Below are 24,387 nucleotides of genomic sequence, written 5' to 3' on the forward strand. Positions count from 1 at the left end.
TAGCATTGTATTAACGTTTATTTCTAATTACAAGAAACAGAATATCAGTCCCTTATTTGTACAAAAATACCTGAAAGATTACAATTAGGTTCACAAGCCAAAAAGCTATTTACAGTATGAAGCAAAGCATATTGAATAAAGGTTTTGTCTCTTAAGTTAATACCTTTTGCATTCCCTGAAACTTTAAACTTTATTCCATTTTACAGTCACTAAATCTTGCATTGTGACAATATAATTTACGATAAGCAAGTCTTGCCACTGGAAAGGTGCATTGATTGGTCAAACTGTCAGGTATTTAGTGCAGAAAAGATAAGACAAAACATCTAAACTGAGGCACGTGTTTCTTCAAGATTAATTAACAAATAAAAAGTTTTTTTGTACTTTTAACACCTATCGTAACATAACTTAACTAGTAACCTCATTACCAAAATGGTTTGGCATTTTCCTTCTCAACATATTCAAGATTGCTACATGAAGTATTTATTTAGAAAATAAAATCACAGGCAAAAAGATAAAAATTCAACAGGCTCCAAAACAACCCTGAGCATCCCCTTTACATTCATGTCATTTAAATACAAAAATAAGAGTCAAATGTCCTTCAGTCCTTGGTATTCTGAGCTGGCAGCCAGCTGAATCTGTTGGAAAACTAAGGTGGCATTGACTGTTTTCCAGCAGAAAGAAGACAAAGCAGTGATCTGCTTAAGTAAGATTGTTGCCACTTTGAAGGTGGTCACTTTCTCAAAACAGCTCACTTTAGCTGGGAAAAGTACAAAATACTAAGTCAACCATCTACATACAAAAATCATGATTCATAGTCAAACTTTTATTCTCAATTTAAATAAGATGCAAGTTTTTTTTTTTTTTATAAATATGAAACACTGCAAATACTATCCGCCTACTGGGAAAAATGCATGGCCGTCACTAAGCTATGTAAACAGAAAAACTTAAAACTACAGCATAAATGGTCTTATTAAACTGGTAATGTAGTCAATACAAGTATCTTTTTTCTCCTAATAGGGGCCAAATAGAAGCATGCAAAGTGAAGTCAGACTTAAGTTAGCTTAATTTCAAGGTTTTAAAATACATTGTCTAGAAAGCAGGAACACTCATTTCACTATGTACAATTAAAAAAAAGGCTTCTACTAAAAAACAAAATCAAGTTTCTTCATTTTTATATCTAGACATTAAATGGAAAAAAAATACTAAATGTGTTCTGTAAACTAAAATACAGTGTTTCTATACCATTGACATAGTTATAAGCTGATATGGATGACTCAGGCAGGTTATGGTTTGTCTTAAGCTATTCTCAACACTACATGAAGACCTAAAGGTGTGGAATTTTTTTCCTTCTTTACCCTTTCAGATGGCTAGGATTTCAAACCCAGTGGCAAACATCAGTAAGGATGGCAAACTAGTCTGCATAAATCATTTACCATCTCAAGAATGCTCCGTTCTGCACTATATTCTGGAAGTTCCCAGGGTGAAGTATTTCTCGCTATGGATAAACGCATGAAGTGTTGGAAAGTTAATCCAGTAACAGTTCCTGCACCGACCGTGTTGCTCGAAGAATATTTGCAGTTGGAGGATTAACATGGGACTCATTTAATGTTAGTACTGATTTATCATCAGAAAGAATTATTGTGTAAACATTAAATAATTGATTTAAACATTAACAATAAGGTACTTCTGATGACAAACCAGCACCAGAGCAGGAGACGTGCTTGTCTGCAGTAGGTACTGGCGTGCATTAGTGTGTACGACACAGGAATTACCAGTTACCTCGATGGATGATATAGCCAGCAGCTAGTTCACAAATGCCAGTCACAATTAAATGAGGTTCCATTCCCAGTCTGTTCGTTCTCACCGTGTAAACTTTCATGGCCCTACAGAAAGCGGAAAGGGTATAGTTCTTTTTATGCCCTATCCCCCAAGACAGCTTTGTTTCACTGTAGCTTTACAACGTGGAAAGAGCTCTTTGAAACAGTCTGAAAATTCAAGGAGCTATAAAGCTAAAAACACTGTGGTTTTTTGTTTGTTTGTCATACTAAGACTACCCGCAGAAGAATCTTCTCACAAAAAATGGTGGTTTCAAATACAATTGTCATTCAGTCCTATTCTATTTAGTAACAATAAGTTTCCTCAGGAAAACAGTCAAAAGGCTGTAAAAAACAAACCACCACTTCAATAATAAAAGTTTGTGCATAGAATCTAATACAGTCTTTGCATGACTGGATGCCACTAATATGCCACCAACATACTACAGCCATAATGCTACAAGTCAACAGTTTTAAGAGTACACATATGGTGGTATGTTCTTTTAGATTTGTATCCTCATCGCTTCTTCAAAGACATCTGCAGATCATCGAACCTCAGGTCTCCAGAGAAGTTTTGAGACACAGGCAGGCGCACGCGCGCGTGCACACACATACACATACACACTTCTTGATTTTCTTCTAGATCCTTTTAGGCTGAAGCATTCCATACATCTTAGGGTGCAGATTAATACCCAACTCCTGCATGAATTTTAAAAGCCACATCAGCTCCTAATATAGGCTGCATACAATATCCGAAACAAAGTAGGAGTGCAAAAAAAGTGATCAATACAAAAAGTAAACACACTAGTCTTAATTGTCAAGATTATTCCAGGGCAAGAGTTCTTTTCAAAGATTTCTCTTCACACTTGTTCCTGTTAAGTGGCCCAGCCAAGATAGTTTCCAGTTTTGTTTCAAATTTACTAATGGTTTTACAGACCCTCCCCCCATTTTTGGGATGCTGGGACACTCAGCAGCAACCGCTCTTAGGTGTTAGACAAACCAGTAATCTTGGTCTGTTGGCACCTGTCGAATCCATCCCTTTCAGAGTCCCAAGGTGCATAATATTTTTATTTATTTTTACCAACTTACAAATCTGCCAATTCCCCAGTGTCAACATTCTCTTACAATTACTCTTCTAGCAAATCCAGTCTTCAGTGAGAGTCAGATTTGAGGTCATAAGGCCACTCGGATGCAGTGGTGTTTGAGTTTGCAGGGCAAGACTCCTTTGTTTAGTTGATAGAATTCAACAAGCTGGATTAGATCACTGAATTTGGTGTTCCCATCATCCAGACTGAAAAATATCTGTCCGTCATCCTCACACTGGGGAAATAAAATGTCCTTTTCAAGTTAGCACATGAAAAGATGCAAGCAGGGCAAAAACATGAAGAGTAACAGTCTGTGATGTGAGATAAGCGATGGGCACGGCACAAACAACCTCATGCCCAGGGTTCCGCATGAAAGCAGGCACATCACTAGGAAAGAACTTGTGTTAAACCAACTTGAGATATTTTGTCTACAAAAATGAAAGCTGGTGGGCTGAGTAATTCTGAATTGCAGAGACAGCATCATTATGTAATACAAAAATACCACAAAAATAGTTGATAGCTGTTTGCAGAATTAGCAAGCCACACAGTAGAACAGAGTTTGTGCCAATAAACAGGTCTATATGATCTTAAACTTCTGCTGCTCTTTTTGGTCCAGATAAAATCAAATAATTCTCAATATCTCAGTATAATATTATTTTAAGCTCAACATTATTGGATAACATCCAAAATAAAACTTTTTAAAGTTTCTGTAAGTTATTCTAAGTTTGCCTAAGTGATGTTGAGACAAGTGGAGTTGTTGTTGCTGCAGTTGAGAATAAGCTCTGTTGTATTACTTCTGTACCTAATGACTTAAACTAGTTTTCTAGGCAATGTTAAGATGGATTTTTATTCAGATATTTGACAAATCTAAAGAAAGTTAATTCTTAATGGAAACATGCCTGTCCATTACATCAGTAATTAAAAGGAGGCCTCTGCAGATATTGACAATGCTTTACGATTTGAAGTTTCTCTTTTTTAGTGATCAGCTTAAAAAATCATTTACTTACCGGCAAAATTTGAAAATGCTTTATTTTTTGATGATGGCACAGTGTAAGTACAAATGCCTTTGGATTGCTTTGGCTGTCCCGGAGAAGAAATAGTCTAGGAGAGAACATTTTTAAGTACACAATTAATACCACAATTCATTTCTTCATAAATAATCAGAACTACTAAGTTATTTTGTACTATTGCCTAACTCTTCTTCAGCTGCATTAACAGGCAATTTGCTTTCCATTTTATACCATAACCATTCAACACTAATAGAAGAAGTGAAAGATACATGACAGTATTTCTTCCCATATGTATATATCAAGCTTATGTTTTTTAATACATGAGAATCTGTTGCCACTCTCCAGTATCTTGCATCAGTTTACAGAAATTCAGTGTTAGCAAAATTACATTTAAGCTAAATGGCTCTAATTCCACAGAAACGGCTCGATACTTTCTTAAAACAACTTATCAGTTAAGTAGCATCCACATTCTCATGATGGGGAAAGCACACACTGATTTTCTTCTAGTCACAGTATTTTTCCCTCAGCATCATTGGAATATACTTTAGCAAGTATAGCTAGCAAAAACATACACCACCTAACTGTCACTTTTAAGGTGACCCACAACACTGAAGTCCTAACTCAAATAGTTAAATCCATACTTTGGAAAAAAAAAAAAAAAAAAAAGATATTTTAGGCAGCCAAAAAATTTGTCCTTCCCTTAACATTTATGAACTGAGGAAGGAAAACCTCTTCGTGCCACAGGAAACAAGAATATACCTTTGGCGTGAGGCCCAGAGAGCTAATCGCTAGTGGATTTGTGAGATGGCCAAGCATAGTAGTTGGGCAGGCCTCAAGCCCTCTTACTGGCTAACCACTAAGCCAGGAACACACTCTTCCAAGGCTGAGTTGCAAGAACGGCTTGTATTTTATGGACCCAAAAGCTTACTCTAGGTCCTCAGAACCAATAGAGCAATGTCAATACCACAAAAATGCACCATCATAACCAGGATCACTCCAATACTAAGACATGGGCATGTTGTGCCACTGCTGGAGAGCACGCTTGGTATTTGAACATTCCTTTTTCTTCCTAGCAAGTCGAGACCCGTGGAAAAGGACTGAAGACTCTACACATCGGGATTCATCCCAGGGAGAAAGATCTTATCTGCCCTATGGACATTGCAGCTGCTCATGCAGGTATTTCTAAATTATCTTTCATCTAGCTACTGCAGATAATACAAGGTACCATAAAGTGGGGGCACAATGCAAAGCTGAGCACAACTGCCCCTGCAAGTGTTTACACAACTTCCTTGGCAAGCAACAGCCTGTCTGCACAAACAAGGACTGCAAATATAGATGTACCCTCACCAACAGCTTGATGGAAGCACCAGCGGGCATATTTACATCACTGGACATGGTACACGAACCATCAGAAGACTTCCCTCTTCCTCTCCAGTGTTCACTTTCTAGCTTCTTTTGTTCAAGAACACTCATTAGGAAAACAGAGCCAAAACTCTTCTATCCCCAAAACTGTGATCCGTAGCTCAGAGCGCATGGGTAATAATGGTTCCTTTGCTGCTATTGACTGACCTCACTACAACTGAACACTAACTGATCTTAGTCTTCCACAGTGAGTAAGCAAGCTGGCTGGAGCACACATTTAATGGTCTCACAGGCATTAAAGACTGTATGGAAACCCAGAGAAAGATGGGCTACTAGATTCCTAAGACAACAAGTCAAAACGGGCCTAAGATGGTTAAGCAGTTCTGTAGCACAAGAGAACCAGCAACTCAGCAAATCAGCTGTGTGCCCCTTCAGCTGTGCTCTTTTGCTTTTTTGGCCTGCTAGCTAAAATAGTTTCTCAAACAAGTCCCAGTAGCTTTAGCCCAGAAACACTGGCCAAAATACAAAACAATAAAAACCCATTGCTTGATGAATGGGTACTTGCACTCTTTGTCTAATGTGTTTCCTTCTTTGCAAGCTACCAATCAAAAAGGTTAGTGATGCTCCTGAATCAGAAAATGCTGTGGAGAGGTTTGTCTGCTGAGAAGACAACATGGAAGTTTCTACCTTAACCCTAGCAGCTATGAAACTCATGAACTGAAGGCAACCACGTTCTTCCCATCCTACATGTAATGAATTATTGAATGTAGTTTAAGGAATTTCCCTAAAATAACCATAACTACTTACAAATAACTGAAAGAGGGATTCTCAGAAAATACTTAAATCTCAGCTAAAGACAATTTACAGAAATGGAACCACAGGTACTTTAATTTCTTTCCTCTAGAACAGAAATAAATATTGAGAAATTACCATTAACTGCTCTGATACATGCAAAAGAGTACAAATAGCTGATTATAAATTTGTGTGCAAATGGCTAGGCACTGCTTTGCCCCCAGAATATTTCCTCAATGCATATTATGGTAGTTAATTATTTTCAAATTCTAACATTCTCACGTTCTCTAAAAATTGAAAAAAAAAAAGTGTGTTCTTAATATCTTCCAGATTAAGAGTTAGAACCCACTCCAACAAACACATCCTCCAGTCTTTCTGAAATCCAGGCAGGTTATAATGGGACTGCTCAAGAACCAGGATACTCATTAGTGCTCACAAACCTGTAAACCCTTACAGCAGAAGCTGTGTTCTTGTTTATAGTGCTTACCATTGAAATCATAAATACTAAATAACAGCAATACCTACCCATCTACAAGCCCTTGCTGCTTAATAATCCTGTGAGATTCTTCTCTAGAGATTCTGCCATGAAACCAATGCTGCGTCCTATGAATAACTGGAGGTGAAAAGAGGGAAAAGAGAGAATGGTTAAAAACAGTAATGTGTACCAGTCTCTTCCACACAATATTTATTTAAACATTTTAAAAGTGGGTATACTTTTGTTGCAGAATGTGAAATATCTTTAATTGATCAATATAAAAAATGAATCAATATGAAAAAATGCACCAGCTGTTGCATGTACTTGATATTCCGAAGTACACAGGCATTATCTCCATGTATTTTATGATTTGCAGACATATGATTAGGTTAATGACATAAATGTCTCACAACATTGCCCTTTCACAGTCTCTTGACAATGTTGGGTCTGAACAACTCTTAAAATATAACGTACGGGCTAACTAGTTAGAACCAAGTCCCTTTAACTGTAGAAGCATGACAAATACTTCAGCTTGCGCATTCATGGGTGGAGTTAACCTCAAATATTTTACATTTATCGTTTTATTGTTTTTCAAATGGTATTTTTAAGTGCTATTCAACAGAACAAAAACACAGAATACCTGTGTTGCTTCTTAAGAATTCCAGGATATTAATATGCAATTACCTATTACTCTGTTAAACGTACAATGTGCACAGAGCTTACAGGTGTCTTTACTTTACATTACTCAATTATTATGGAATTAATGCTACTTCAAAGACTCTTGTTTTTAATGTTTAAAGATTAGCAGATCACTCACTGACTTCCCTTGTCTAAAATGAAGAACTGAATTCTGTATTTCTGTATTCTGTATGGAAACATTTATGTAGTCTAAATTTTCATCGATTTCTGGGTTTCAGAAGACTAAACTTTAAGAAAAGCTTGAGCGTGCCTTCAAAGGAACATAAGTTCCTTCTGGTGTGTCTATATGCATAGGCATGCTAACAACATAGAAGGTACTGGTAAACATAAAACACAGTATTTCATATCAAGGCATTAATACTACACAGCTGCACTCTGTCTTTGTTTGAAATTATCTTTTATTTACCCATAAAGGCCTCTTACACTATGCTTACAAAACAGCAGAATTTACCTGTACTCAGTGTGGAAGGATGGAGTGGACTTTGGCTACCCAAGATGTTCATTCTTGTGCTACGTTTCTATAGAGAAAATTAATTAACGTTAAATCCACGCTAAAACCTCAACAGAAGAGAATTAGTGCACATGCAATACAGATTTAATTTACAGGAAACTGGGGGCTGGGCAAGTTTAATGCAAGGATGAGAAAAAGAACTTTGAAGGGGGCTAATCTACAAGCAGCAGTTCAGTTCAGTTGGCTTAAAACACGAGCCAGATGTTAATGATGAAAGCTCGGTATCTTAAAAAAAAAGAAAAAAAAAGAAAGAAAAAGAAAAAGAAAAAGAAAGAAAAATGACAGAAAGAAAAGAAAACTCTGACATGTTTCTGCTCAGGCAAAACACCAGGCACTCGGTAAATCAAGCAGTATTTCCCTCCCATACATAAAGCACTAGCTAGTGCTTCAGTGATGACTCCTATTCCCTAAGAGACGAGCATGTGGGAAAACTTGTACTGCAGCTGTCTGTCCACAAGACACTATAAACAAGTTACATCAGTTTTCATTGCAAGAGGTCCTGCCTCTTGTATATTCTGCAATTAAACTTACTGGGAGCAAGCCATTAGTCAGAGCCCCAGCCTCTTCCATGTGGGGAAGCATTTAATTTGACATATTCCTCCTCAGAGACTGGTTTTGCAAACTGGCAGTAAAGTTCTGGTGGGTCTGCTTTCCCCCTCAACTTTCCTCTGGACACTAGGGGGACAGAGAAGCAGTGGTAGAAGGTTGTTGTGAATGTGACAGTTTTGCTAAAGATGGATATTGACTTTCAGATCTGCATGCTTGCAGTGTGATTGTTTCAGGTCGGAGCTAAGCTATACTGTGACCAGCACTGCACTAGTATCATAGCACACTCTGTGTTTTGGCTCTCAACAGACACTTACTCTTTACAAAAATAGAAAAGAAGAGAAGATAGCTACCCTCCAAGCATGTCCTTCTTCCAAGGCAGCACTCTGTGCTTCAGCAGGATTTTCAATAACTCTTCCTATTTGCCCCGAAAAATCCATTGCTACTAGTGAGTTTTCAGATACACTTCTCTGAAAAGGAATTTTCACTTGTTTCAAAAAACAGGGAAAGAAAAAACCAACTTGAGAGAGTTTCATTTCAAAATGTTTCGGTTTCAGAAGACTTTCCAAAGCTAAAAGCTATCCTTTCACAGCATGGAAAACAGCTATTCTTTTATTTTATTTTATTTTTCCTTGAAAAACATTCACAGACAAAATATATGGCTTTTCTTTTCAGGCAGGAGAGGGAGAGGATCCAAAGTCTGGGAATAAAGTTGCCCACTTGCCTTGCCCTATTACTATACTCCAGTCATTTTCAGGGCCAGTTGGGATCCAAATATAGCATCTTCAATTTTAGATAGCTAACAGTCAGCTTTTGGCCCAACACATTTTATGAGATTTAAGAGTGAGTTTTGCCAGACCTAAGCTGGCTTCTGCAGGGACAGCCAGATGTCTCTGTGCTGTACATCTCAAAGTGCCTGGCATATCCAAGATTTTTCAATCATGTGGATAATGTAAGCCTAAGATAAGTGGAGAGCCAGATACATAAACTGTACTTAGACAGAACGTGAACTTTACATTGATTTGCTACGTTAACGCTCAATTTACATTTCTTAGTGTAAAATTTTCCACTTTTAAAATGCAAAAGCAAACGCATCTTTTCAAACAGTGTACATTAATGAAGCAAAGTTCATTACTTACTACTGGAGTGGCAAAGTGTGGAAGCATGGCTTTTCTCTGCTGGGGAATTCTGTAATTCTGATAGAGTAGCATTCCATACTGCCAACAGAAATGCAAAAAAACTGTTATTCAAAGGTATACGCTAGGTAAAAAAAATCTGTAGCGATTCCATAACACCACTTACATCGGAGCAAGGTGCTCTCCGTTTATTTTCATGATCTGAAGCTGTCCCAAAGCAATTTGCATTGAGTCATGGTGATTGGCAGGTGGCAATAGAGCAGTAAATATGCACAAAAACTTTATTTAAAAGACAGCACTTTTACAAGCCTGAGCGAAATAAACAGCTCATTTCTGGCACTCTCAACTGTCAACATGAAATCCTTACACAATACCAGCTTTTACTCAAGGTACAAATAAAGAAACTAACTCCTCTTTTTACCCTCTAATAATGTGAAGTTTAAAAAAATATGCATTAGAAGTTCTGTACGAGATAATACAAAGATGAAGTCAGTTTTCATAATGATATAAGATAGGAAGCTTTCTAATTCACTAGCTGTTTTAATACATTTCAGCAGGAAGTAACACTTTTGGTATTTTTCCCATCCTTATACAGTGAACGAGTAACAGACATGCTCCTCCTTAAGCAAGATAAATTTTAGAAACACTAGTAGCTAGGACGGTAGGAAAACACCTACTGAATGCCTTCCCAAGAGGCACAGTGCTGAAGTACACCACCACTGCTCTTACCAAATGCCCTAAGTGAAATAACATACCCAATATTGTAAACAAGGTAATAGTATATGACAATGGAAACCTAAACCTGTAGGTAAATAAAAAGGAGGGTCATTGCCAAAGCCTTGACACACAGCCTTAATTTTTCCCTGACTACACACCTTTAATCATCTTTCAGTGCTTCTTGAAAACAAAACCTTTTCTTTTCCTAGTGTGAGGTGCCCAAGGGCGCCAGTTAGATGCCAGCATACAGAAACGTACTGCCATACAGCGCTGTTTTTGCCACAGGTAGCACTGCAAAGAAAGATTTCTCTGAACATGCAAGATGCGTGTCTACATGTCCGGTATGAGTAACTAATTCCGTACACTGGGGAGGTTCTTCCTTGCCATTCAAGATCATTAGTGCCTTGCCTAGTGCACACCTGTAGCTAGTGTTAACTCAATCCATCCTTTCTTTAGAACAACGACATCTTCAAGGCACAAGTCACTACCATTAGCTGATCCTCTGCTTGACCAGTTTCCCCACAATGCAAAATTCTGTGTAAATCAGAAGAAAAGACAGCTGTGAAGAAGCATTTGGAAGTGTCTGGAGAATAAAATTCTTACTATATTGTTACAGTCTATTAAATTTGAGCCAAGTCAAGTCAATACACTGAAGATCCAGAAGTATCAACTGGAAGTAAGTATCAAGGCCAACAGAAGTATCAACTTTGCAGAAGTCAAATATGCATTTTGTACCTGGGACTGTTTGTTGCATCCTGGCCCATACCTGAAATATCGATGTCCAGTACACATTCTTTTGTAACAACTTAAAAATAAGCATTTATGTACTGCGATTTATAAAGAATCTCTTACAATTAACAAATGAGGCAATTTTTGGAGATCATTCGAAGAGATTTGCACTGGTTCGGAAGATGACTACTCAAGGTAAAAGGAGAAAAGGCAGCAGACCCGAAAAGTTGTGTTTTCATACCTGCAGGCCTACAAGTCTAACTTGTTTTCCCTGTATTTACACGGTTTTGCATGATAGTCTGCCCAGGGAGAGGATCAGATAATTGGAACAAAGATTTGTCAGATCTTGAGACTGGACTAACAAGACCAAGTTTTGAAAGGAGCATGGGTGGGGAATACAAGATGTTCGTGCAACACTGGCAGTCTCTGGAGCTCTTCCTAGTCGATGCCACACCTGGAGCAGGAAGCGACAAAACCTCGCACTTGTTTTGAGGCACCTACTCCCCTCAGTGCCCGGGTCACAGCATGGGAACACACCTTCAGCAGGGGGTCCTGTAACACCAGCGGGATGGAGAGCACTGTGCTGGAGAGGTCAGGAGTGGAGCAGGGCACAACAGCTGCTGATGTGGCCTGCTGCTTAGGCAGGAAAGGCCACTGCAGTCATTTGGGAGAGACAGGCCAAGCAGATGGAGCCCACGCTGGCCTCAAGACACATCCAGACATAACCTCAAAGCTGCGCCCCCATCCCAGTGGCTTGCTGGCAGTGCTCATGATGACACATCCCATCTTGGGCACAGGCTGGCACACAGCGGTCCCCAGCAGGACACGGTGTCCTAGCAAGGCCACATCCCGGCCTCATCCCCGCCACAGTGCCTGGGGCTGGCCCTGCTCCCTGACATACAGTAAAGGAATTTTTTGGCTGGCCCTTTCCAAGGGCCTGGAATTATGTGTTTACTATAGAGAGAGCCAAAGTTGGCTGAGCTCAAGGTTTTCATTCCTATTTTGGTGGATGTGTTTCTAATACTGGGTACCGCAGTACCAATTCGTACATGCCTGTATTTTTTTTATTATATTTATTTTCTATGTTAGACGGACACAGAATAGTAGAGAGTAGGATAACTGCATGGAAGAGAAGTGAGATTTTCATGGGTAACACATGAGAGAGCATGTGTCCATGTTTCATGTATTGTATTTTTTTATATTCCCTTTAATATGAGGGAGGATTTAGCAAGGTATGAAGAAGAAGGTGATAGTAGTTTTCAAAGCAGCATCTTCAGGGATAGACTAAAAAAAGAAAAAAGCAAAAAAAATACTTCTGCCTATTTCCCTACGAAGATCAGGAAGTTCACTGCTTCAAAGAGCACAAAATAATCAACTCTCTCCTCAGTTCTTCCTATGCTGATTTTGTTTCAAAAATCTTGTGAAGCATCCTTCCATGTTATCAAGAAATTTTATTCTTTGCTCTCGGATATGATTAACTTTTACCCAGAGACAGAATGGCTTATTTTTGTTATTTGTTTTGAACTTGTTTCTGAACCTTCAGAAAACTGAAAAAAATGCAAAGGCTGTCGATGCTGAGATGTTCTCTTGCCATTACCAAAATGTTGTCTTTATGATACTTGCAAGTACTTTGTTAAGCAATTTTGTCAGTTCATTCACATAGCATAAATTTGGCTCAAAATCTGAAAGTATACTTGATTCATATGTGCAAGGGATTCATCTCAGTGATGTGCTTGAAAGCTTAGGAGGGACAGGTCTATCTGGCATTTTGCTCTTGTCCCTGTTTTGGAGGTAGATGATGCTTAAGAACATACAGGTATTTTCTGACAAACAAAGTGACAACTGCAACTTAACTACAGGTGTAGCTCTATTCATACAAGAAATCTGATACCTTGAGGAGTCGAAACGCAGTCATCCAGCACGTCCTGCTTTGCTCATCTTCAGCACACAACAACCTCAGTTCCTTTGTTTCATTTCTCACTCTGTTGGGCTAAAAAGCATTAGAAGGAATTCAGCTACATTGAGTAAAAAAACAAAAACAATGAAAATTTCCTGTACAGTAAAAGCAGCTACAGTATTCATCTAAGAACTGGTCAGAGAAAGCTCGTATCACCCTGAATCAAAGCTCAAAGGAAGCTGAACATGTTTTGAAAGAAATCACTTTCTCGGATTGATCCAATAAGATAAACTTCAGTGCTCTAAAATACTCTGGAATTCTTGCAGTTTGTAGGAACAAGGCATTCAGGCCATTTCAGAACCAGAACCAAGGCACGTGCATTTTCTTCTTTAAACTGTGACAACTTTTATTAGCCCCAGCTGAAAGCTAGAGACCCAAAGCTTCAGTAACTGATCCTAAGCCACACTGAAGCCTCACAGAATCAGATCTCTCCCTTCCATACCCTCTTTTAGTTTTACCATTTTATCATTTTCCCCTAAAGTCATCGCCCTCTCTGGAAAATCTCCTGCAGTTTTAAGTTTTTCCTCCTGTTCATGTTGAGATTTTTACGTAGCTCCCCAGTGCTACTCTCACCATCAACACACGTGGTCCTCCATGCCGTGAGCACCACAGACCAGCCTCTCTCAACTTTCCAACCTAATGCACTCAGCTGCTGGTGGTGAGGGAGAGGAATTGCTCCTGAAGCTGACCATACACGAGTGGCCAGTATCTGTACGGAATGACAGCCTTTGTCTAGAACAGCCAAGAAATGCCTACAGTTGCCATGATGCTGTACTGCACTAGGAATGATTGGACTCTTCCCACTGGATGCTTTCCCAAGTGTCTGCTTCCAGCAGTTCAAGATCTGTCCTGCAGCCAGTCTCTGCTGTGAGACAAACCCCTATTGTCTAGCTCTGAAGCAGCTCCTAGGAAGGCGACTACTTCATTCCTTCATAACACCAGCTCATGGCCTTATTTGCTTATCAGAAAATGAGATGGAATTATGATGGATTTTTTACTGACACATCAGTGGTAGTACATAGAAGGGACAACTATGGATGCAATCTAATCAGGAAAAAGATAACCTACTCTGCCATGCCTTACTCTTCTTCCTCTATGGGAGTAAGCTGTACGAGTGAGTGAGCACATGCTAGGGAAAGAGTACCTCTAAGGGAGGCAGTACTGATAATAACCCTAATGCTAAAAATCCATACTCCTACCTGATTTGATTGTTCTTGCAAAAAATACAGTCCTATCCATCAGCACAACAGTTCTGTAAATCCTCAAAGGTAACTGCTTATTCTTATTTCCATTTTCCAAGACAATCTTCTATTTTAAATAAATGTAAACCCATGGTACAATTACACCTGATCAGAGCTCAATCCTCATCGCTATATAGTTTTGGTGCTCACTGGCCACAGAAATTTTGCTGTTCAGTCAGAGTAGTAGGACAAAAAAAATCATCTGTGAGGTGAACCAAGGCCATCTGACAGGCACACCATGCTTCTGCACTGAGCTGATCCTGCACAGAAACTTCCCAATCCAAAGAAGCACCAGACAATGTGTTAAAAGTGTCACATAAAATGATGGCAAGATTCACAGGACATGCCTGCCAAATGAAAGACTTTAAAGATCAGGTCTTCCTGACAGAAATACTTGCAGAGTTTTACACACAAATCCCATTGAGCTGGGCTGGGTCTGAGCTACCAACCTTATCCTGCACCCTGGAAGAACTTCACGAGAAGATTTACCTTTATACAAAATCCATACTCTGCAGGTGCATTGTACAACTTCTTGCCTGCTATCAACGAGAAGATATTGCTGTCTTCTAGGTCAGCCAACAATTGCAAATGTCTTGGCTCCTGCAGAAGTAACGTGATACAGTACATGTGAGAATAAGCTTTTGGAACACCTTGCTGCAAGCTCTGCAGTCTCTAAAGACCAACATCCAACAGAGGGCAGTGTATGAACGCTCTGCTCCTCTCAGACAGCCTGAAGTGGACATTGCACATCGCCAAGTATCAAGTATCAGCCTCCTATCCGAAGGCGTTTTATACGGGAAGCTGACAAAATACTTCTTCAAACACATTGAATTGGAAATGGCATAACCTATTTCATTGCTTCTGGGAAATCTGAAAATTAGATAATGCAAAACGTTGTTTAAAGTATCATTTAAAAAAATTCATGAACAATATGTTTAGAGAGTATGATTTCTCTTGCTAACCTCGTTAAGGTGACTTCAGCAACGACAGTTCTGTTGTCTGCCTAGCATGATTTTATTATATAACAATATTATAAAGCTATTGTCATGCACTGAGAGCCCAGGACTTGTTTTCATTCAATCATGGCTTGCTTATCCTATCCTATGCAATAAAAAAGGGGAACACTTTGTGCAGATATTTAAAAGAAAAAGAAGAAAAAAAAACACTGTAAAAGAAGAAAATCCTTTCTCATGCTAGTAGCGTGCAGCTTCTTTTTTAATCTTACCTTTGAAGTTCCTTTTGTAGAGCAATAAAGTCCTGATCTCCTCAAACACACATACAATTTCTTCCACGATTTCCTACCCAGCTCTTTCACATGCAAGAAACCTTGTATTTCAGGGCAGCTACTGGAGTTTAAAAAGTTCTGTTGGAGAGGAAAACATAAGTGATGATTGTGTCCTACACATTTATCAAAAAATTGGCACTGTATTTGCAGAAAAGAGAAGCAAATGGCACATCACTTCACAGACGTTGGCCACGGTTTCACATTATGCTTAAAATGACCTATGTGTTTAAATTGATTTACAACCACAATGGATATTCCTTCTCCTCCCCTCACATCTGTCTGGCTAACTCTTCCTGCCACCTCCCTGGTGTCACAACTAGCAATTTTAGTGACGCAAAGCCAGCTGAGCTACTGTTCAAACTGTCCCCAACCCAAGTAGACTTGTTAATGTCCTAACAGATAAATGAAGTATGCCAAGATATCCAGCCTCTGCACATTTTTGAGGGGAGGTAATTCAACTGCACAGCCAGGAGGAGCACAGGGCAGCAGCCCTTCAGTGGCAGCCGCAGGCGGGTTGGTTTGAAAACAGATGCGAAACAGGAGCCTTAAATAGGGTGTTTCTCAGGCAGAATTTCTCTATTTATTCCAGTGTACATCTCTCTAGTGCTGTAAAAACAATCAGTTCAAGTTCATGCACTGACATTTTCCTGTTTTCTGTGTGGATACTTACATCTCCAAAAGGCTAACCATTTATTTGTATCCCCATTCTACTTGTATTTGGTCCGAAGGGACACAAAGTAAGCTTATTAATTCTTTGAAGTAAACAATGCCTCGCCACAACAATTCTGCCAACTAGTCTAAATTGGAAGCATTGGCCAAAATCTGCAACTTTATCCAGAAGTTTTAGAATGGGAACAGCCTACTGCAGGATTTCCCACACCAAAGTCCTATACAGTACACATGCACCTGTCCCAGGACAAGACGTATGACAGACAACAGAGTATTTAACTCGAACGGAAACTTGGTGCAGTAAAATGAATGTCAGCAATTATACTACACTTCCAGATCCAGAAGTATGTAAGTTAAGTTCCTGACATAATTAGAGGGATCACATATGGAATCATTTGATTTGCAATACGTCAAAGGAAGGAAGTAATAAGTATGGTTAGCCAGCTGATGGATTGGTCCCTTACTGCAGTGGGCTAGATTTTTAAATGACAGAGGGCTTAGTAAATAGGTTAAATACCAAAATTTTAATAAATTCAAGTAACAGGAAAAAAATCCGTAAGCCTAGTTGGCCTCGATGCCTCTGAAATTTTTGAAAGTTACATTATTTGGTGGACAATGCTCAAAGAAAACAAAACCAAACCCCAATGCCCTTTGTTAGAATTCATAGTTGCATTAAAACCTAATTGTTTTCCATTCTTCCCCCAACATCTTACCTAACGGGTTGGAAAAGAATAGTCACTTTTCCTGCTATTTGTACTACAAACCTACTTCTCAACTGTGAAAGGAAGAGACAAAGGGAGAAAATATTCTCTTTAGAGAGACATAAAAGCCATAGTCCAGCTAGTTGAACCAACAGTAAACTAAGAGGCAAGCTTTTTGCATATCTGAGCAAGACTGACACTAGAGAAAACAGATCCCACCATCATTAATGCTGCTGTTAAGACTAGAAGTAATAGCTTTTCATGCAGTACATATTTGACATGATGTTTAATGTCCTTTTCTATTTCCTGTGTAATTAACAAACCAGTGCACTCACTCCCTGTCTGAGGTAGCCTCAGATGCAACATGCTTAATGACTACTAGACTGCAGGAAGTTTACCTTCGACAAATTACAACTGTCACTGAAATTATGACAAAATAGTTGTATGGTATTTAAAAAGAAAAGGGTACTTAATATAAATGCTTTAAGTAAGATTGATATTTACAGTTATACAGCAAACGAAAGTGAATGTATCCATCCTCTTTGCCCAACTCTCTCGCACTGTTAACCTCCATGAGTCACGCTTTTTCAGGACTGCACCTAACTGAACCTTCCCAGAAGCAAACTCTTGTATTTCACAATACGGTATGGTTTTCCTTCCTCTGCTGACTCAGTTGCACTGTGTTCCATTTTTTTTCCTCTTCAGAAACATCTTGCTCTTTTATGGAGTCATGCTTCTTGTTTAACAAACTTGATTCTCCACTTATACTGCTGGAAAAAGGGTCCAAGGGACCTCTGCTCCTACCAGGCTGTGGAAATGTCTGTTCGTACCACTTTGGGTTCCTGATTACCATGAGATTTTAGATAAAGCAATGGAAAGAGTGCTTGCCCCTTCCGAGTGCTTTCTCTCCGTCTGGCCCACTTCCCTGCAGATCATCCAGACTAAGTAGGCCATGAAGTACTTGCGTGGCAGTATGAGGGAGAAGTTCCCGCTCTATAAGTATTTAACGTGCCATGAAAAGCAGGGTCCTAATTAGGGAATTACGAGTGCAAAGTTGACCAAGGGCATTTAACTTCGTTGCATGTGACTTTCATTTTTAATTCCAGGAACTGCTTTGAATTTTGTTTCCCAACCCAAAGTGCATGCGAACAGTTTAAACTCTTTTTGGTGAACCTGGAGCCAGTATTTAATAGATTCTGAAGTGGTTACAGGTCAAAATGAATGCATTAGTTCAAAAGTCAGTAGGAACTTGTTTTATTTAAACAGATGGTCAATGAGTACTTGCAAATATGCAAAATGATAGAAATCAAGCTAAAATGTATTACTTGTATTTGTACTTTCTTCATATGTTTGTGCTTTCTGCTTTATAATTTTCCTGTGTTACTCACGGTACTGTCTTCCAGGTATCACCGTATTATACTCTTAATAGAGCCCTTAACAATCAATGTGTTTTAATTTGGCCTCAACACACCTGTGAGCTGAGCAAGTGACTAAGGTGAAAAAGATTTAGATGACGGGTTTTAGATTGGCATGCTTAAATTTAAGGTTTAAGTGGATGAGATATTGGCCAGGGAGGCAACCCTGCAGCACCATCCTCAGAGGTCAGCCGACTGTACCACAGCTCCTTCATGAGCAAGCAAGGAACTGTACAGTAGCATCAAAACATCAGTATTAACTCAGGCATGTGCCACTGCCACACAGATGACACAACTCTACACATACATAAAGTACACACACCTGCAATTTAACCTAGGGAGCTTTAAGCATTTACTCGGGAAACAAATACTACATCTAGACTTCTGTAACTACCTGCACTTAACTTCATTTACTTCAAAAAAAATACCTGGCATGTCAGACTTGTGTCTGAAGCACAAACTAGAACTTCTACCTGAACTAATGAAGGAAGTCAGCAAGGGGAATTACAGCCACTAGCATAAAAACACTAGAGAAGGTGAGAAACAAAGTCCTTAAGTGGACAAGACAGCATTACACTGAGGTGGCTGCCTCTGGCTTCCTGTAGAGTGGTTACCTGAGAAAGCTGAATAATAATGGAACAAATATGTATGAATATAGCTACAAACACTTCCTGTTTGTAACTTATACCTCAGTGCCCCTGGGTTAGACCTCTGTCAAATATTTTCATCGTTACTGACATACGTTAACTAACTACACTGGTCTTTCTTCAATCAGCTATTTCCAGACCGTTGAATTCTTCCTTCCTTCCCCTCAACCTCTCCCCTCCGGTTCCAAAACCTTGTGCATATAGATAACTTACAGTACCTGCAAAAGTTGTGACTGTGGAATACTGCCATTTGTTTGCTGGCACCAGGCAACCATTTGCTCTGGAAAGAAATTCTAGAGACAAAAAGAAAAGACAGGTTGAAGTCACACTATATATTGAACACTTTTATATAGAATCAGTGGAATTTTCTTCCAGTCAATTTTGTGAAATTATCATTCTTAAATCAATTTGGAGATCCCCTTTTAAACAAAATAACACTAGAGCTTTCAGGTGAAATTCTTCCTTTCCTTCTGCTCAACAAAAGCCGTAAACCATGAAGCAGAATTTGGATTTTTAAGTATCAGGTACACAGTATTTCGTAAGTTCATTTTCTCAATGCTTCCTCTTCTCCGAAGGGCTTTTTCTGATCTCTAACAGCCTTTCCTTTCCAGGGAAGGAGAAGAAGAATGATCTTGCAGGTTGAGCGCTCAATGACTCCTTGTTTATTGCACATTCTGCCACCAAATTTCTGGGTTTCTCTCCCCCTCCAGGAAGGCTGTTTGGTGAACAAACTCTTGGTAACTCCGCTTGCCATGTGGAAGACACAGAGCAGGAGAAATAGCGACGTTTCTCAACCTCACAGAGGGGTAAACAGGATGAAAAAGCATTAAAAGAAATCTCAGGTGGGGATGCCGCAAGATCTCCAGTAATCACTTTTACCTTTGTACTCTCTTTTATCCAAAATACAGTTCTTCAGTGCTGCATCTGCCTGAACCTCAAACCTGCACAGTTCTATCAGAACGCTCCCCATGAATTGCCATTCACAGCCTTTAATTATGAGAAAGAGCTCGTGTGTGACTGTTGATGCTTTCATTTGGTTGTTCAACAGTCAGTTTATACTCAGGACTTCAAACCCTTCAATCTGTCCTTTGCAAAATCTACTCCTATATGTTGTTATTTCAGGGCAACGTAACAGAGCCCGGTATTTTTTCTTGTAATGATCAGTCAGCTACATGTTATAGGAAATGAAATACTAAAAACTTTAAATGGACATGTGCAATAATTACGCCTGGACACTCTGTGCTGCATTCCCTGCTTCAGATGCTAGATTTGAATAATCTCAAAGCAGACATCTACCTCCTTCCCTCCCATCCTGCCATCACAGAAGAAAATACTGCTTAACACACAAACAAGGTGCATCTGAAGAGCTTTTATATTTCAGGCGCTCTATACAGGATCTCATTCATGCTGAATCTTTACATCGCGAAGGTCAGACAGCTGTCTGCTGAACAGATGACTTGACTTCAGATTTTTTTCCTCCAGTTCTCCTTTTCATTTACCATGTTTAAAAACGCCTATGTAATTCAATATACGGAATTTACTATACACAACAATTACATTAAATCATTCCTGAGGCATTTAAACATTATCTGAAGCATAAAGACTTGCAGAAATGCCTGCCATTAAATAATGGCTGACTGTAACGAGATGAATCACAAGAAAAATTATTATAGATTAGAACACTCACCACTCTTCAGGCAATATACATTTCAGTCTTTAAGGCATAAAGAGAAGGGCTGAAGAGAAATCACCATCACCCTTCTGCCAGGTAGGTTACACAATGAATTATGAAAGCTAACATTTACAAGCTTCTTTGAGTAGAAACAGTGCCATATGGCAATAACTACTGCAAAAGATAGGAAGCATTCACATTCTTAAACCCAAAGAATGATTTATTCCCTGATTGCAAGAGCCTGGGACTGAATGCTAAGCATTCTGGGTTTTACTCCCATACTCCGTTATTAATTAAAGTATACCACATTAAACTGACGTGCTAGCTGTTATGATACCAAAAATTCTGTAAAGCTCTCAGATGTTCATAGGTTATCATATGGGAAGTTCAAGAGAAGTGCACAATTACAAACACTCTGTGTACAGAAATGTTTCAAGCAGGAAGGCGAGGCATGGGTTCTGAAACAAGCACTAGCAGATGACAAACGTACGTGGAAGAACACATGTGAGGATGCAGCCTCTGTGCCTTAGTGTCATGAGGAAAGGAATTAATTTCTCATCTGTACCAACATCGGCGATGAGTTTTCATGTAACCTCAGGTATCTTTTTCCTTCTGGCACCAGAAATGCCAGAGTGACCCCAAATCTGTTCTAACCCAATTCTTTGTATTGTTGCTCCTTCAGCTGTCTCAATGGGTCACACCAACTGACATAGGTTCACATCACTGGTCTGTTCCCACTTAATTGTTTGGAAGAAATCTGAAAAATAATCCCCAAATAAGCAGCTACACCAGAACCACTACAACACTCTAAGGATACTACAAAGCCAGTGTAAAGTACAGTTATGATATATAGTACCACTTACTTTTCAAACATGGATAGACGTAAGAGGGTGAGTCACTATGATCAGTAAAGAAGACAGAGCACACTAGTAAAGCACAGCCATATGGAAGACAATGTTCAACATATATAATGATAAACTGGAAATTCCCTGTATGTAACAAGTGCGTCAGGGTTTACACAGAGGTTGTTTTTTTTTTTTTTTTAAAGTACTACCCCAAGAAATTAAAAGGTTTGGATACTGTATCCTATTTGATCAATTTGCAACAAATAAAGTAGCTTTGAAGATAATGAGAAAATTGCGCTTCTGCTTGGTTTCTTGAAGCAATAAAGATTTTTCTGTATTGGTCACTCTCCAACACAGCAAGGGCCATTTTGAAACAACTATATTTGGTAACTCGAAAACACTTGAGGTTTTTAGGCTGGGAACACAGTCCAAAGAATTTAAACATTGGTTAAAAATTCTTTGGAAAGAATTCTGTGTTTTTGTTTTTCTTTATAGATCTTTTAAGACCTAACAGTGCCCAGCACTATTACTGCAATCCATTCCTCTCTGTGGTGTAAACAGCTAAGTAATAAGACTCACCATAGGATTTTTGAAAAATTCATATTTTGCGTAATTCTTCCTGAACAAAAATTTACTTTCACTTCCCATTGTGGACTCGACTTGAACTATGAGCTCATGATCTTCCAAGCACCTCTCTGTGGAGAAAGAACATAATGTTAACACATGATCAACCAGCAGAGGAAGCTAGACCAGCTTCCAAAGAGTATGAGTAAAACAAGTCAGTGCAATTCCGCTACCTTTTATGAAGTTAACAAAACATTTTATAGCTTTCAAAACATACTGTCATAAGGTGTTTAAAAGTACTAGAGCTTAAGCATTACAAAGCTTAATGTTATGTGACAGTGTTCATTAAAGTTCTCCTGCATCAGGGCTACAGAAGAACAGGCTTCTGAGAAAGGGAAGAACAAATTTTTTTGTGTGCCTCACTGCTGGGCAGTAGCTTGAATAACATGCACTAATCTCTTCCTTGGTGTTTGCTGTATCTTGTGGAACTGGAAACATTTTAGGGGACAAGAAGGTGTGGAAAGGCCACTGTTAGGTCTCAAGCTAGCATGGAAATACAGTGTCCTATTTGACCACACTCTATAAAAATAGTTCATTTCAAGGTGAACTCCAGGCCTTTATTGTAGATGCTAGACAATGGGGTTTATTATGAAAGAGGTCACAGGATCTACTTTACAGGAATACTGACAGAGACAAATGTTTTGTACACATGACAGGGCAATTTTCTGCTCTAGATTTGGTTACAAGGTAACTCCCCATAACCACTACTTCTTCGGTGAAAAAAGAATGACACATCAAAGCATGAACAGATAGTTTAACAAATCCAATTCACTGAAGGCAGTAACTCAAAAGAAGGCAACTAGCCTAAGTGTACACTGCTTAATGAAATCGTTATCTTGGCAAATCTTCAAAAGTTTCTAAGAAAATATGTAGGTATTTTTCAGAAGTCTAATAGTCAGAACTTTCATCTCATTTATAATAGGGAATTAAAAATGAGGTCAAATAAAAAATAACTTTCACAAAGCTCTATCCAAACCCCATGCAACCTGCTGGCCAAAGAAGTTCGGATAGTCCCTGCCCGGCTTCCCATTCCTGAGGAATCCTTGCATTCCCATGATATGAAATGCCAGGCTCCCACCCAGGTCCTCTTGGGGCATCTTCTGGATACAGAGCAAGCAGTAATCGGTATCTCCAAAAGCAGCAAGTTCTCAAACGTCACTTGAATTATTCAACTAGGCATATTGACTTAAGTTCTTTGAAAATTTAACCTCTCTCTGAATGATCCCATGTCTTTTCAATCTGCGTTTAGACTATCAGTTATCCCAAGCTCATTGATGACTTCAGAATTTACCATGTTTTTACAATGTCCAGCCTTGCTACAGATTGTGTTTTGAGGGGTTAACACTGAAGAAATTCTGTATTTGGTGGCTCTTCCATAAAGAGCTGCTTCTTAATGCACTAGGCTGCTACTCTATTTTCAGGGTTAGTTCTTTGACTACTGTACACTGGAATATTACTGCTGATACCAGTTAATTAAGGACATTTTGCACCACCTGAGCCTCCATCACCTAAACCTCCACATTATCTAAAGGCTTCACAGGTAAATTTCAGGTATTGCTGCTGATCTATTACTATTGTTGTGGTTTTAGGAAACTGCTTAAGTCAAATCTCCTCTTTCCACACCATGAGGAAGATGGGGTGATTTTGGGGGTGGAGGGCCCTTCTCTTTTTTAAATTACCCTTTCCCCAGGGAACATTTAATTATATTGATAAGAATCTTCATCACAGTATAAACCCTGGAAGGCCACGTTCTGCTGCTAGCTGCTGCTATCTCAAGAAGCTGAGATCTTTGCTTTCCTAACACACCGAAGATGACTTGCCTGACTGAAGGCAGGGACAAATCATGTGTTGTTCATTCTGTCTTGAGGAACTGCAGTACAGATGACCATTTGTTTTGCATTTTGATTGTTAGTTTGGGTAAATACACCCAGTGACTGCTTATTAGATGCTTCATGTAACTGACCTGGAGGTATTTCTTCACCTGATCAAGATTCTTTTGAGATTCTGTGGTGATATTCCTGCTGATTTAATGCTTACATTTTCATTTTGATGGTGAAAGCCAACTTGAAGACACAGTGCAACTTTTTATAGCGAGTGCATATAAAAAAGAAGCTAGTTCTGGTCAGTTTGCTACTACTTCATAGAAGTTGCACACTTGGGAAGACCTTGGTCACTTGTACTTGGTTACTGCAAGTGGAATGAAAAGCCACTTGATATGCTTGATATGCAGCTCAACTTTAGCCCTGCTTTCAGCTTCCTGCTACAAAACCAGCAGCACAGAAATTCAGTCTATTAAGTCCAATGAGTCAGTCTGTCTTCGAGTGTCATCGCAGCTCAAGTGACCAGAAATGTCTCCTTTTCTGTTTATTGGATAGACTCAACTCAGTCTCCTCTACACGCTTCCTAGAGAGGACCAGAACAGATTTCTTTTTTTCCCCCAAACTGCCCTGTACTA

General features: G+C 39.1%; 1 protein-coding gene across 6 annotated transcripts in view; it reads right to left on the reverse strand.

Annotated features, from left to right (window-relative positions):
- The window catches only part of GRB10 (growth factor receptor bound protein 10), a 149,238-nt gene continuing 124,851 nt past the window's right edge, over positions 1 to 24,387 (reverse strand). For 5 of the 6 annotated variants that reach the window (XM_035316456.1, XM_035316460.1, XM_035316458.1 and 2 more), the window contains 11 exons: positions 21,888 to 22,003; positions 19,010 to 19,084; positions 15,300 to 15,437; positions 14,564 to 14,674; positions 12,768 to 12,866; positions 9,434 to 9,511; positions 8,648 to 8,764; positions 7,689 to 7,755; positions 6,589 to 6,676; positions 3,907 to 4,000; positions 1 to 3,152 (listed from right to left, as the gene is read on the reverse strand). In XM_035316456.1, coding sequence (XP_035172347.1) covers positions 2,988 to 3,152; positions 3,907 to 4,000; positions 6,589 to 6,676; positions 7,689 to 7,755; positions 8,648 to 8,764; positions 9,434 to 9,511; positions 12,768 to 12,866; positions 14,564 to 14,674; positions 15,300 to 15,437; positions 19,010 to 19,084; positions 21,888 to 22,003 — 1,148 coding nt within the window. In that variant the 3' untranslated portion in view covers positions 1 to 2,987. The remainder of the gene's footprint in view (positions 3,153 to 3,906; positions 4,001 to 6,588; positions 6,677 to 7,688; positions 7,756 to 8,647; positions 8,765 to 9,433; positions 9,512 to 12,767; positions 12,867 to 14,563; positions 14,675 to 15,299; positions 15,438 to 19,009; positions 19,085 to 21,887; positions 22,004 to 24,387) is intronic. The other variant, XM_035316461.1, reaches the window with a different exon arrangement.

Source organism: Oxyura jamaicensis, chromosome 2 (genome assembly GCF_011077185.1).
Source record: "Oxyura jamaicensis isolate SHBP4307 breed ruddy duck chromosome 2, BPBGC_Ojam_1.0, whole genome shotgun sequence".
NCBI classification, from domain to species: Eukaryota; Metazoa; Chordata; class Aves; order Anseriformes; family Anatidae; genus Oxyura; species Oxyura jamaicensis.